We start from the raw sequence: 14,514 nt of genomic DNA, 5'->3' as shown, positions 1-14,514 counted from the left end.
TTGGTCAGGGACAGTATGAGTGTAGCCAGATCCTTTTCACTCGCTATCCTTGTTTCATCTTGTGGTTCACCGGATTCGTCATCATCCTCGAGACGAGGGACAGATGAACGACCTGCTAGCTAGCCAAGCTAGTCGGTACAGCTAGCTAAGCTAGCTACTCTACCAGCAGCATCCTAGTTATCCTAGCTACCACTACATCATCACCGGCTGCCTGCATTTCTTGTGGACCGATGGAGCTCCCTGGTTGTTTCTTCCACCCACCTCACTCGTTGACGGATGCTGGCTTCCTACGCTCCCTCTGTCCGGTTCTCCTCTCTTCACTAGATGGACGGTAAATTTAGTGTTTAACCCCTCTGTGTCCAAGGACCAACATTTTGAATATTATTTTTTTGACGCTTTTTTTCGGAGAACAACTAGTTAATTTCAACTGCCATGGAGCCCAGTTTCATAATATTACCTTATGTCTTTAGTTATGAAGTAATTGCGAAAAAACAGGCCTTATGTTTGGGCATTTTTCACCCTACCAGCTCCTATTAGTTCTATTGAGCTCCGTGACAACGACTCGCCGTCAGAACATTCTTTTCCCAGCCCATTGTTCTGCGTCACAATGCCAGCTTCACTATTGTTATCAATGAGACCTGCCTGCGTTTACCCTGTAGGTTTACCTCAGGTAACTTATTATTAACAAGGTTACGGCTACTTGGTGAGCGTTAACCCTGTAGGGTTACCTCTGGTAACTTATTATTAACAAGGTTACGGCTACTTGGTGAGCGTTAACCCTGTAGGGTTACCTCTGGTAACTTATTATTAACAAGGTTACAGCTACTTGGTGAGCGCGCACACACTGTTCACCTGAGTACATGTTGTGGTCACCAATAGTGAGGGGACACACAGTTTAAGAGGTGATGGCTGGCGGATAGCCATCAAACATTAAACATTTTCTGGTCATGGTTAACCATATTTGTTTTAAGAAAAAATTGTACAAACTAAACAAATCCTCTTTTTCAAGATGTGGCCGATTTAAACAGCCAGAAGACATTTCTTAATTAAGAAATAACAATTTTTTTGATGACTTGTTGTTTCTAAATGGCTGCTGGGTAATTTGATATGCATCGAAATCTTCGTTTATAGGCATCAAATTGAGCGAATGCTGCGCAGGTTCACTGAGTTGCAAACCAAATGGGTATAATGGGGTGATTGTTGTCTAATCGGGTGGTCTAGCTCATTGATTTGTAGATCTGACGCAGTTGCTACCTCAGATTATGAGCCTAGCAAGTGTCGTGAATGAGTTATGTAGTACCCACATACAGCCACAAGGAGGAGCAAGAGTGCCATAAACCCATACTGTTTTTTGCCATATAAACCCTAAACCTAACAATCAATCAAATGTATTTATAAAGCCCTTTTTACACGAGCAGATGTCACAAAGTGCTATACAGAAACTCTTACCCTACTTATAACCTATTTTAGCCGTAACCCTAACCCCTAATTCTAGGGTAGGGTAGCCTAGAACACTTTTAGAAACTATTTTAGTAATAATATTATCTTAGTAAATACAATTATAGTATCAAATAGCGTTTTGATTATTTTGTTGTTATTTTATTATATGTATAATTGCAAGACAGAACACTTGATAAATAAGACACATTTGTTTTATTTTTCAAATGTGGTTTGAATTGGGTGACCTAGTAACCTCTGTGTGAAAGTCCAGCAATTGGCGTGGGACAGGTTTGAGACTGATCTAATACACTTTATTTCTCAGCTGCCTCACCAACGTCAATGAATAACTTTTAATTGCTAAATATTTCCAATAGATGGCAGCATAAGACCACTAAGCATCAGTTATAGGCTACAAGCAGCCATATGATTGACATGAAATAGGATGCAACCAAAGACTATATGTCCCATGATTTTCTAAAATGGTCACTCATTACTTTAGCTAGCTATATATCTCGTATTAGGCCTGTGATGCTTTTGGAAGAGCAATTAAATAGTGACTATAGCAGGTGTTGAACCCCTGGTAAATAATGGTCCTCTGTAGCTCAATTGGTAGAGCATGGCGCTTGTAACGCCAGGGTAGTGGGTTCGATCCCCGGGACCACCCATACGTAAAAATGTATGCACACATGACTGTAAGTCGCTTTGGATAAAAGCGTCTGCTAAATGGCATATTATTTATTATTATAATCACTAGTCAGATGCTCCAACCTCAACCCTAGTATACATGCATTTTAAAATATCTAATATATCGATTAAACAACCTCAGAATAGATAAGACAAGAGTGCGTCTTCCAGCCCACCAATGAATTACATCATGCAACCCTCGCGGTTAGCAAATGTACCTCAACATGCCCCTCGCTTGTGCTAGAGGGGCAGAGTGCTTGCTGCTGGTTGATGAATCTGACAATATGGGCGGCAGGTAGCTTAGTGGTTAAGCGCGTTGTTCCAGTAACTGAAAGGTCGCTGGTTCTAATCCCAGAGCCCACTAGGTGAAAAATCTGTCGATGTGCCCGTGAGCAAGGCACTTAACCCTAATTGCTCCTGTAAGTCGCTCTGGATAAGAGTGTCTGCTAAATGACAAATTGTTTTCATTTTTTATTTTTACCAGGAAAATAAGTTTTTCTCAACCAGAGGTGACTAATTTATGTTCAGGCTTATTGATAATCCTTATAGTAATCAAGTATAATTTCAAAACATGAGCATAAAAACAGCATATAATAAACATGAATCATCATTATATTATTTCACAGTAATCTGTTAAATGCTTTTTCAGTCGTTCCTCTTGCATTAACAGTGTGGAAAGGGACAGTAAAAAGCGTGTGCAGGAGTTTTCCTGTGAGGGGGAGTGGTGGTGTATCCAGGGAGAAAACTAAACTAACCTTCTGAAATGTCATTCGTGGTCTTATGCTGCCATCTATTGGAATTATTTAGTAACTGCAGTAGTACTGAATAACGTGTATATCCTTACTAAAGTAGTAATTACTCAAAATTGCAAAATATGACATTTTCTAGTTTATTTTACCACTTACAACCATAAAATAACAATTTATAGCATAACAAACAATGAAATGGACATAAACTTATTTATACTACTACATACTACTTATTTCTCTGAGAGTGAGGCAGATATGTATTATTACTGTGTAAAACCTAGCAGTACTACTTATTACTCTGAGAGTGAGGTAGATATGTATTATTACTGTGTAAAACCTAGCAGTACTACTTATTTCTCTGAGAGTGAGGCAGATCTATTATTACTGTATAAAACCTAGCAGTACTATTTATTTCTCAGTGAGTGAGGCAGATATACTATTACTGTGTAAAACCTAGCAGTACTATCTATTTATCTGAGAGTGAGGCAGATATATAGCATTTAGCAAAAAAAAACACGATTATTTGTCTATTTGAAATGAAACCATCAAGTGATAGATTTTAAACAAATACATGTCTGTCATTGAACAATCCCATACCATGATTAGATAGTGAAAAAATACACCAATCTCTTACATCATTTCTTTAAACAATAAAAGCAAATTGACCAACATTTCTGAAAATGGATATATAGCGTTTTGGAATGAAACTCTTGTTTCCCCATCTGAGCCTTTTCTCCCTATACACCAAGTCACTTGGCTCTGTCATATCCTCACATGGCCTTTCCTATCATTGCTACGCTGACGATACACAACTAATCTTCTCCTTTCCCCCTTCTGATCACCAGGTGGCGAATCGCATCTCTGCATGTCTGGCAGACATATCAGTATGGATGACGGATCACCACCTCAAGCTGAACCCTGGCAAGACGGAGCTGCTCTTCCTCCCGGGGAAGGACTGCCCGTTCCATGATCTCGCCATCACGGTAGACAACTCCGCTGTGTCCTCCTCCCAGAGTGCGAAGAGCCTAGGCGTGACCCTGGACAACACCCTGTCGTTCTCCGCCAACATCAAGGCGGTGACCCGCTCCTGCAGGTTCATGCTCTACAACATTCGGAGAGTGCGACCCTGCCTTACACAGGAAGCGGCGCAGGTCCTGGTCCAGGCACTTGTCATCTCCCGTCTGGACTACTGCAACTCGCTGTTGGCTGGGCTCTCTGCCTGTGCCATTAAACCCCTACAACTCATCCAGAATGCCGCAGCCCGTCTGGTGTTCAACCTTCCCAAGTTCTCTCACGTCACCCCCCTCCTCCGCACACTCCACTGGCTTCCAATTGAAGCTCGCATCCGCTACAAGACCATGGTGCTTGCCTTTGGAGCAGTGAGGGGAACGGCACCCCTGTACCTTCAGGCTCTGATCAGTCCCTACACCCAAACGAGGACATTGCGTTCATCCACCTCTGGCCTGCTGGCTCCCCTTCCTCTGCGGAAGCACAGCTCCCGCTCAGCCCAGTCAAAACTGTTCGCTGCTCTGGCACCCCAATGGTGGAACAAGCTCCCTCACGACGCCAGGACAGCGGAGTCACTCACCACCTTCCGGAGACATTTGAAACCCCACCTCTTTAAGGAATACCTGGGATAGGCTAAAGTATTCCTTCTAACCCCCCCCCCCCCCCAAATTGTAAAGTGGTTATCCCACTGGCTATAGGGTGAACGCACCAATTTGTGAGTCGCTCTGGCTAAGAGCGTCTGCTAAATGACGTTAATGTGCCCTTGAGCAAGGCACTTAACCCTAATTGCTCCTGTAAGTCGCTCTGGTTAAGAGCGTCTGCTAAATGACTAAAATGTAAATGTAAAAATGAGTAGATGAGAGATGTAATGTTTGTCTCTGTTGTGTTGAAGCCCAATCAAGCAGGAGAGACCAGCCTCCCCTGTACCCAGCTGTGTGTCCATGAAGAGTGACAAGTCTATGGCTCAACCTATACAGTTTAGAGAGGGAGACTTTTCTAGTGAACAAAGGTAAGACGAACTCATGGGTCATGGTCAGTGAGTTAAAAAACACTAACTCTAGTCATTTCTCCTCTCCCATTTTACCATTTATTTTTGTTGTTTTCATAATCCATAGGCTCATCGTTTTTTTAATTTTCATAGTCCTAAAACAATATTAAACTAACACAACATTCCCTGCCTCCCTGTGTGTGTGTGTGTGTGTGTGTGTGTGTGTGTGTGTGTGTGTGTGTGTGTGTGTGTGTGTGTGTGCACTCCCTGGATGAGGAGATGTAATCTCATGTTTTGTCCACAGAAACCAACAGGAGAGATCAGAGTCAGAGATTCTCAGTGGTCAGTCTTCCCAGAGTCATCAAACAGACCTGGCCTCCATATTCAGTGTATGTGGTCCTGTTATGTACATTTGTTTTTGTTTACCTCAAGTAAAGTTGTTCTGTCAATCATTCATTCATGTGTTAATGAGAAAGCATTTCTTCTCTTGCTTAACTTATTTACTTGATTTATTTCAGTTGCTTGAAGAGAATATTATGACATTTGTGAAGAACGAGCTGAAGATGTTCAAGAGGATTCTTAGTCCAGAACTCCCAGAAGGCTTTGGGAGTCAGAAGCAGGATAAGGAAGTGGTGGATGCTGAAGATGAGAAGCAGGAGAGCAGGGCCAGAGAGGGGGCTCTGAAGATCACACTGCACGTCCTGAGGAAAATGAACCAGAAGGAGCTTGCTGACACACTGGAGAAAAGTAAGATCTGTCTGCCTCATGTTGAATGCTGTTTTATAACAAACATTTAAAAGCTGTAGCTAAAGTACAGCTAAAGTAGCTGTGTAACTCAATGATATTGTAGCAGCCTTAACACAACACCTAGTGACCTCATCAAGTAGCATCAGGGATGTGTTGTGTTGATTAATTTAGACAGAGAGAAAAGGAGAGACAGAGGAGAGAGAGAGAGAGAGAGACAACATTATTAATGGCATCAATAATACCAATAATGATATAAATCAGTCACACCAGTGTGTAATGCATTATGAAAACATTTACAGATTTATACAGACAAGAGAATAAATGATTATAATTTAAACTTTATAAGACAGTCTTACAATACTGTAGGCATTAAAACAGACGTAATATTAATATCCTCTGTGTTATTTCTAGATTCAGATGAGCTTGCTGTGATTTGCCATCGTGAACTCAAATCTAATCTAAAGAAGAAGTTTCAATGTGTATTTGAGGGGATCGCTAAACAAGGAAACCCAACACTTCTCAATAAGATCTACACAGAGCTCTACATCACAGAGGGTGGAACAGGAGAGGTCAATAATGAACATGAGCTGAGACAGATTGAGACAACAACCAGGAAACAAGCAAGACCAGAGACTGCAATCAAATGTAACGACATCTTCAAACCCTTAACTGGACAAGACAAACTTATCAGAACTGTGCTGACAAAGGGAGTCGCTGGCATTGGAAAAACAGTCTCTGTGCAGAAGTTCATTCTGGACTGGGCTGAAGGAAAAGCAAATCAGGATGTCCAATTTGTATTTTCATTCCCTTTTCGGGAGCTGAATTTGATGAAAAAGGAAAAACACACTTTGATTGAACTTCTCAATCACTTCTCAAACGAAACCAAAGAATCAAGAATCTCCAACTACGACAAGTACAAAGTTCTGTTCATCTTTGATGGTCTGGATGAGTGCCGACTGCCCCTAGACTTCCAGAAGAACAAGATCTGTTGTGACGTCACAGAGTCAACCTCAGTGGATGTTCTGCTGACAAATCTCATCAATGGAAATCTGCTTCCCTCTGCTCTCCTCTGGATAACTACCCGACCTGCAGCAGCCAATAAGATCCCTTCAGGGTGTGTTGACCAGGTGACAGAGGTACGAGGGTTCAATGACTCACAGAAGGAGGTGTACTTCAGGAAGAGATTAAGTGATGAGGACCTGGCCAGCAGAATCATCTCACACATAAAGACATCAAGGAGCCTCCACATCATGTGCCACATTCCAGTCTTCTGTTGGATTTCTGCAATAGTCCTTGAACACATGCTGAAACATAAGAGAGAAGAGATGCCAAAGACTCTGACTGAGATGTACTCACACCTTGTGGAGTTTCATACCAAACAGAAGAATGAAAAGTATCTTGGGAAAGAAGAGACAGGTCCACACTGGAATAAAGAGAGCATTCTGTCACTGGGAAAACTGGCTTTTCAACAGCTTATGAAGGGCAATCTGATTTTCTATGAAGAAGACCTGAAAGAGGCTGGCATTGATGTCAATGAAGCCTCAGTGAACTCAGGATTGTGCACACAGATCTTTAAAGAGGAATGTGGGCTGTACCAGGAAAAGGTGTACTGCTTCGTGCATCTGAGCATTCAGGAGTTTCTGGCTGCTGTATATGTGTTCCTCTCATTCATCAACAACAATGAGAATCTAATGGCCAAACCTCAATCAATGTTCAGCTACTTTTTTGCGCTTTTCAGAGACAAGCCTGAAGTTACTTTCTACAAGAGTGCTGTGGATAAAGCCTTACAAAGTGAGACAGGAAACCTGGACCTTTTCCTCCGCTTCCTTCTGGGCCTCTCACTGGAGTCCAATCAGAAGCACTTACGAGGTCTACTGACAAAGACAAGAAGCAGCTCACAGAGCCATGAAGAAACAGTCAAGTACATCAAGGAGAAGATCAGGGAGAATCCCTCTCCAGAGAGGTGCATCAATCTGTTCCACTGTCTGAATGATCTGAATGACCATTCTCTAGTGGAGGAGATCCAAAGCTACCTGAGATCAGGAAGTCTCTCAAAAGAAGAACTGTCACCTGCACAGTGGTCAACTCTGGTCTTTGTGTTGCTGACTTCAGAAAAGGAGCTGGATGTGTTTGACCTGAAGAAATACTCCAGATCAGAGGAAGGTCTTCTGAGGCTGCTGCCAGTGGTCAAAGCCTCCAGAGCTGCTCTGTGAGTACATAAAATGACATTTAAGTACTAATCATCAGGAAGAAATATTCAGTTTAGAGAAATGTATCATAATATGTTTATAATATATAATATGAAATTGAAAAACTTACTGAATCAATGCATTGGTGTTCACATTTGTATAACAATATGACCATTCAATTCTAGGAGACCGAAGATGAATCTATATGTTGTTTAAGAGAATAAACCAAATGCATCTGCCATTGTCCTTCTACACTACTGGTGTTAAATTAACAGTGTGTTTGTGAAATCATGATGATCTCTCTGTCAGGCTGTCAGGCTGTGGAGTCACAGAGGAAGGCTGTGCTTCTCTGGTCTCAGCTCTGAAGTCAAACCCCTCACACCTGAGAGAGCTGGATCTGAGTAACAATGACCTGAAGGATATAGGAGTGAAGCTGCTCTCTGATGGACTGGGGAATCCCCACTGTAAACTGGAGACTCTGAGGTCAGTATTCCTGTAGTTGGTCAACAAGTGATAACTGTTCACCAGATCCACATGTGTTTACCAGGTACACTTAGTCCACACCATATGTGTTTGGACAGTGAAGCTTACAGTTTTACATTTGGTGCTATGCTCCAGCATTTTGGATTTGAGATATAATGTTTCATATTAGGCAACAGTATATAATGTCACCTTTTATTTGAGGATATTTTCATACATATCTGTGTTACTGTTGAGAAATGAAAGCACTTTATGTATCTAGTTCTCCAATTTGAGAAAGTCGTAATAATTTGGACATATTCACTTATATTGTATTAAAGTAGTCATAAGTTTAGTGTTTGGTCCCATATTCCTTACCCACAGTGATTACATCAAGCTTGTGATTCTACAAACTTGTTGAATGCATTTGCAGTTTGTCTTGGTTGTGTTTTAGATGATGTTTTTCCCAATAGAAACTGAATGGTGATTAATGCCTTGTCATTTTGGAGTCACTTCACTTGTATTGTCAGTAAGAATAGAAGATGTTTCTGAACACTTCTACATTCATGTGGATGCTACCATGATTATGAATAATCATGAATAAATGGTGAATGATGATGAATGAGAAAGTTACAGAGGAACAAGGATCATACCCCCTCTGTTATTGGTAATGGTGAGAGGTTAGCATGTTTTGTTGTAGCCTCTGTAACTGTCTCACTCATTATTATTCATGATTCATTTATGATTTGTATTAATCAAGTTATCATCAGGATTAATTTAGTAGTGTTTAGAAACATGTTATCTACTCACTTAGACAGAAAATTACTCCAGTCTTCATCCACCATTCAGTTACTATTGGACAAAACATAACCCAAAACACAACCAAAACAAACTGCAAATGCAACCAACGAGTTTGGGACCAAATACTCAACTTTTGACTACTTTAATACACTATAAGTCAGAATACTTATGACTTCTTGAAATAGGAGGACTAGATACATAATGTGCTTTCATTTCTAAATGGTGAAACAGATATGTATGAAAATACCCTCAAATAAAAGGTGACATTATATACTGTCACATCATATGAAACATTTGATCTGAAATCCAAAATGCTGGAGTATAGAGCCACATTTAAAATGTTAGCTTCACTGTCAAACTAGATATGGTGTGGACTGTATACTCAATACAATCTAAATCTGATACCTCACTGTCTGTCTTTTGACTGATACTGCTTTTTAAACTGCTCTGGTCAGTCTACTCAAATATTAGTACTTTATATATATGTAATATATTAATATATGTAATATACATGTTTCTCCCTACAAGCAATACTTTGATCATTTGTCATTTCTAATAATGATACATTCATTTATGAATAGATATGGCAGGTTTCAGGACACTGATATATCTGAATATGTTGAAAAAAATATACTGCCACTATTTTGACCACCAAAGAATAGCAGTGTGGTTTTAATATGATTTGACTCTTTGCAGGCTGTCAGGCTGTCTAGTCACAGAGGAAGGCTGTGCTTCTCTGGTCTCAGCTCTGAAGTCAAACCCCTCACACCTGAGAGAGCTGGATCTGAGCTACAATCACCCAGGAGACTCAGGAGTCAGACTGCTCTCTGCTGGACTGGAGGATCCACACTGCAGACTGGAGAAACTCAAGTATGTAGAGGGTTTATGTCAATGTTCATATCAGACATGTTGGAGTTATCAGGCTAGTTAAGACAAACATTCTGACCACCACTTGGACTAAGTTATATAAAGACTGTGTGTGTGTGTGTGTGTGTGTGTGTGTGTGTCCAGTGTGTGTGTGTGTGTGTCCAGTGTGTGTGTGTGTGGGTCCAGTGTGCGTGTGTGTGTGTGTGTGTGTGTGTGTGTGTGTGTGTGTGTGTCCAGTGTGTGTGTGTGTTTGTGTGTGTGTGTGTGTGTGTGTGTGTGTGTCTGAGTGTCCAGTGTGTGTCCAGTGTGTGTGTGTGTTTGTGTGTGTCCGGTGTGTGTGTCTGTGTGTGTCCAGGGTGTGTGTGTGTGTGTGTGTGTCGTGTGTCGTGTGTGTGTGTTTTTGTCCTGTGTGTGTGTGTGTGTGCGTGTGTCCAGTGTGTGTGTATGCACGTGTATCAGTACACACACTGGACACACACACACACTGGACACATACACACAAAGGACAGACACACACACACTGGACACACACACACACACACACACACACACTGGACACACACGCACACACACACACATGGACACACACACACACACACGCACACACACACTGGACACACACACACGAACACAAACACACACTGGACACACACACAAACACACACACACTGGACACACACTGGACAGACACAAACACACTGGAAACACACACACACTGTAAACACACACACAATGGACACATACACACAAAGGACACACACACACACACACAAACACACACTGGACAAATGTATATACTGACTCTTTGTGTGTGTGTGTGTGTGTGTGTGTGTGTGTGTGTGTGTGTGTGTGTGTGTGTGTGTGTGTGTGTGTGTGTGTGTGTGTGTGTGTGTGTGTGTGTGTGTGTGTGTGTGTGTGTGTGTGTGTGTGTGTGTGAGTTCAGGTGTATCCCTCAATGACTGTCTGTTCTTCTGCTTACCGCTACAGTGTGGAACATGGTGGAGAGAACACAATGAAACCTGGACTTAGAAAATGTGAGTGTTGACTGCTGTGAAGAATATGACTAAGAATAAGTCTTAATTCAAGTGAAGTCAAAGTCAAAGACCACCATCATTACTTACTTGGTCATATTAAATATCAGATGTAGTTCTACAGAAGCAGAAATCAGGGACACCAAAGTTTACAAAGAGTTGCTTTGACAATGTGTGTGTCTTTGTGTGTGTTCAGGATGTGTGTGTGTGTTCAGGATGTGTATGTGTGTCCAGTGTGTGTGTGTGTTTGTGTGTGTTCAGTGTGTGTGTGTGTGTGTGTGTGTGTAATTAATGTGAATAAGTGTGTTTTATATTACCATACAGTATAACATATGATCATTCAACAAGTCTCAAGTTACCTTAACTTCTCCTTTTGATACCTAGAAACATCTACATTAAATGAATTAGTGAAAAGTGAGTTAACATTCTAATGTGAATGATGATGATTTCTAATATTGTGTCTGGTTTCATCCATCAGATGTCTGTGATCTCACACTGGACCTAAACACAGTAAACAGATTCCTCTCTCTGTCTGAGGAGAACAGAAAGTTGACATGGAGGAGAGAGGAGCAGCTGTATCCTGATCACCCAGAGAGATTTGAGTTCTGTCCACAGGTGCTGTGTAGAGAGGGTCTGACTGGGCGCTGTTACTGGGAGGTAGAGTGGAGTGGGAGAGGGGCTGTTATAGGAGTGGCATATAAAGGAATTTGCAGGAAAGGAGGGGGTAATGACTGTGTGATTGGATACAATGACAAGTCCTGGAGTCTGTTCTGCTCTGACAACAGTTACTCGGCCTGGCACAATAATACGTCCACTACCATAGACGTCACCTCCTCCGGCTCCCACAGAGTAGGAGTGTATCTGGACTGGCCAGCCGGCACTCTGTCCTTCTACAGAGTCTCCTCTGACACACTGACCCACCTGAACACATTCCACTCCACATTCACTGAGCCCCTCTATCCAGGGTTTTGGGTTTATGGTGTTGACTCCTCAGTGTCCCTGTAAATAATAACCATGGTAACACTAACACACACACACACACACGGACACACACTGGACACACTGGACACACACACACACTAGACACACACACACCACACACACACACAAACACACACACACACTGGACACACACACACACACTGACACACACACACTAGACACACACACACTCACACACACACTGGACAGAGAAACACATACACACTGGATACACACACACACTGAACACACACACTGAACACACACACTGGACACACACACACACACACACACTGGACACACACACACACTGGACACACACTGAACACACACACACACGCAGGAAACACACTGAACACACACACACACACACAGGATACACACTGAACACACACACACACAATGGACACACACACACACTGGACACAAACACACACTGGACACACACACACTGGACACACACACACTGGACACACACACACTTGACATACACTGGACACACATACACACACTGGGGACAAACACACACACTAGACACACACTGAACACACACACACACATACTGAACACACACACACACACACACTGGACACACACACACACACACACTGGACACACACACACACACAGGACACACACTGGACACATACACACACACTGGACACACACACACACACTCACACATCTTCCTATAATAGTGAGGACCTTGACACAGGACCTTCAAATGAGGACCATCATTTCTGATAGAATTGGGAACAAACAGACACCTCATTCCAGCACTAAGTGTCCAACAAACACACACACTAGACACACACTGAACACACACACACACATACTGAACACACACACACACACTGGGGACACACTGGACACATACACACACACTGGACACAAACACACACTGGACGCACACACACTGGACACACACACACTGGACACACACACACTTGACACACACTGGACACACATACACACACTGGGGACAAACACACACACTAGACACACACTGAACACACACACACACATACTGAACACACACACACACACACACACACACAGGACACACACACACACACACACTAGACACACACACACACTGGACACACACACACACTAGACACATTCACACACACAAACGACACACACACAGGACACACACACACACACACACACTAGACACACACACACACACACACACTAGACACATTCACACACACACACACACACACACACACACACACACACACACACACACACACAGGACACACACACACACACACACACACACACACACACACACTGGACACACACTCACACATATTCCTATAATAGTGAGGACCTTGACACAGGACCTTCAAATGAGGACCATCATTTCTGATAGAATTGGGAACAAACAGACACCTCATTCCAGCACTAAGTGTCCAACAAACACAGACATCACTTCAAAACCTGATAAACTCCAATGAACAAATAGACATGCAGGGCACCAGTCTAGTGAGGACCAGTGGTTGCTAGGCAGTTTCTGGATCCCAGGTTCCAGAACAGCTTCTATCCCAGTTCTATCTGCCTGTTAAATCAAGCAACCTAAACTGTTTTCATCAGACTTTTAGAACATCACTGAATTTTTTTACCTTTTATGATCTTTTACCACTTTGCATTTTTTATTGATGTTCTTATGATATATTTTACTGTTTGTGTGTACGTACCACAGGAGGTTGGTGGGACCTTAGTTGGGGAGGACAGGCTTGTAATGGCTGGAGCGGATTGAGTGGAATGGTATCAAATACATCAAATACATGGTTTCCATGGTTTCCATGTGTTTGATGCCATTTAATTGGCTCCGTTCCAGCCATTATTATGAGCCGTCCTCCCCTCAGCAGCCTCCACTGGTATGTACTGTCCTATATGAGCTCCAACAAGGAATTACAATGTATGTATTACTTTTAATACCTGCAAATGGCAAATAAACTACTTGAACTCCTTATGAGTGTCTGCAGCCGACTAGGCTGTTGCCGTCTGACAAGATGCCATCTGAGATTACAGGAATATTCTACAAATGTTGATGAATCCACCCAAAGCAACATGCAGTCTTTCCACTAGACTCCCATGAAGTTATAGTGGACGTTATGAGTTGACGTTAAAGTAACATACTCAGAACATACTGCACTTGTTTTATACTGTTTTAGATGTATCCTCTGTTTAAACATTTAAACTCTTACAATAACACTGTTGAAATACCAATGTGATAATGTTTTGTATGTATTTTTTGTTGAAAAACAAATTGTACAATTGTATATGGACATATGCTCCATAACTGTACAATTGTACATGGATATATTGTACTTTTCATAATAAAAAGCATGTTAATTGTCAAAACAATGTCGTTATCGATTTTACATTGTCCTCTCCCAGTCGCAGGTTGACGTTTTGTCATGAATCTTGCCCTGGAGGCAGAACTGAGCAATTTCCTCTAGATATGACAGCTGCAAAGTCAAAATTGGCTATATCGTAAACATTTGTGGAAAATAATTGTGTTTTATGGTCTTAATTTAAGGTAAGGATTAGCAGTG

General features: G+C 42.0%; 1 protein-coding gene across 1 annotated transcript; it reads left to right on the top strand.

The window, feature by feature from the left end:
• Positions 1-6,399: 6,399 nt before the first annotated feature.
• LOC311123140 (NLR family CARD domain-containing protein 3-like) lies at positions 6,400-12,029 on the top strand. The gene is made up of 3 exons (XM_084197407.1): positions 6,400-7,193; positions 10,885-10,966; positions 11,442-12,029. Exons 1-3 carry the CDS (start codon positions 6,444-6,446, stop codon positions 11,966-11,968), a joined length of 1,359 nt encoding a protein of 452 aa, XP_084053533.1. The 5' UTR covers positions 6,400-6,443; the 3' UTR covers positions 11,969-12,029.
• Positions 12,030-14,514: the final 2,485 nt, after the last annotated feature.

This window comes from Coregonus lavaretus (genome assembly GCF_964263955.1).
Source record: "Coregonus lavaretus genome assembly, contig: HAP1_SCAFFOLD_1629, whole genome shotgun sequence".
Lineage (NCBI taxonomy): Eukaryota > Metazoa > Chordata > Actinopteri > Salmoniformes > Salmonidae > Coregonus > Coregonus lavaretus.
The sequence above is the reverse complement of the archived record's forward strand: the minus strand, read 5'-3'. Positions and strand labels throughout refer to the sequence as shown.

Coding starts and splice junctions, on each gene's coding strand:
- LOC311123140 (XM_084197407.1), top strand. CDS start 6,444: ATGAAAAAGGAAAAACACACTTTGATTGAACTTCTCAATCACTTCTCA. Junction 7,194..10,884: donor TGTGCACACAGATCTTTAAA/GAGGAATGTGGG, acceptor CAGGTGTATCCC/TCAATGACTGTCTGTTCTTC. Junction 10,967..11,441: donor GAAACCTGGACTTAGAAAAT/GTGAGTGTTGAC, acceptor TTCATCCATCAG/ATGTCTGTGATCTCACACTG.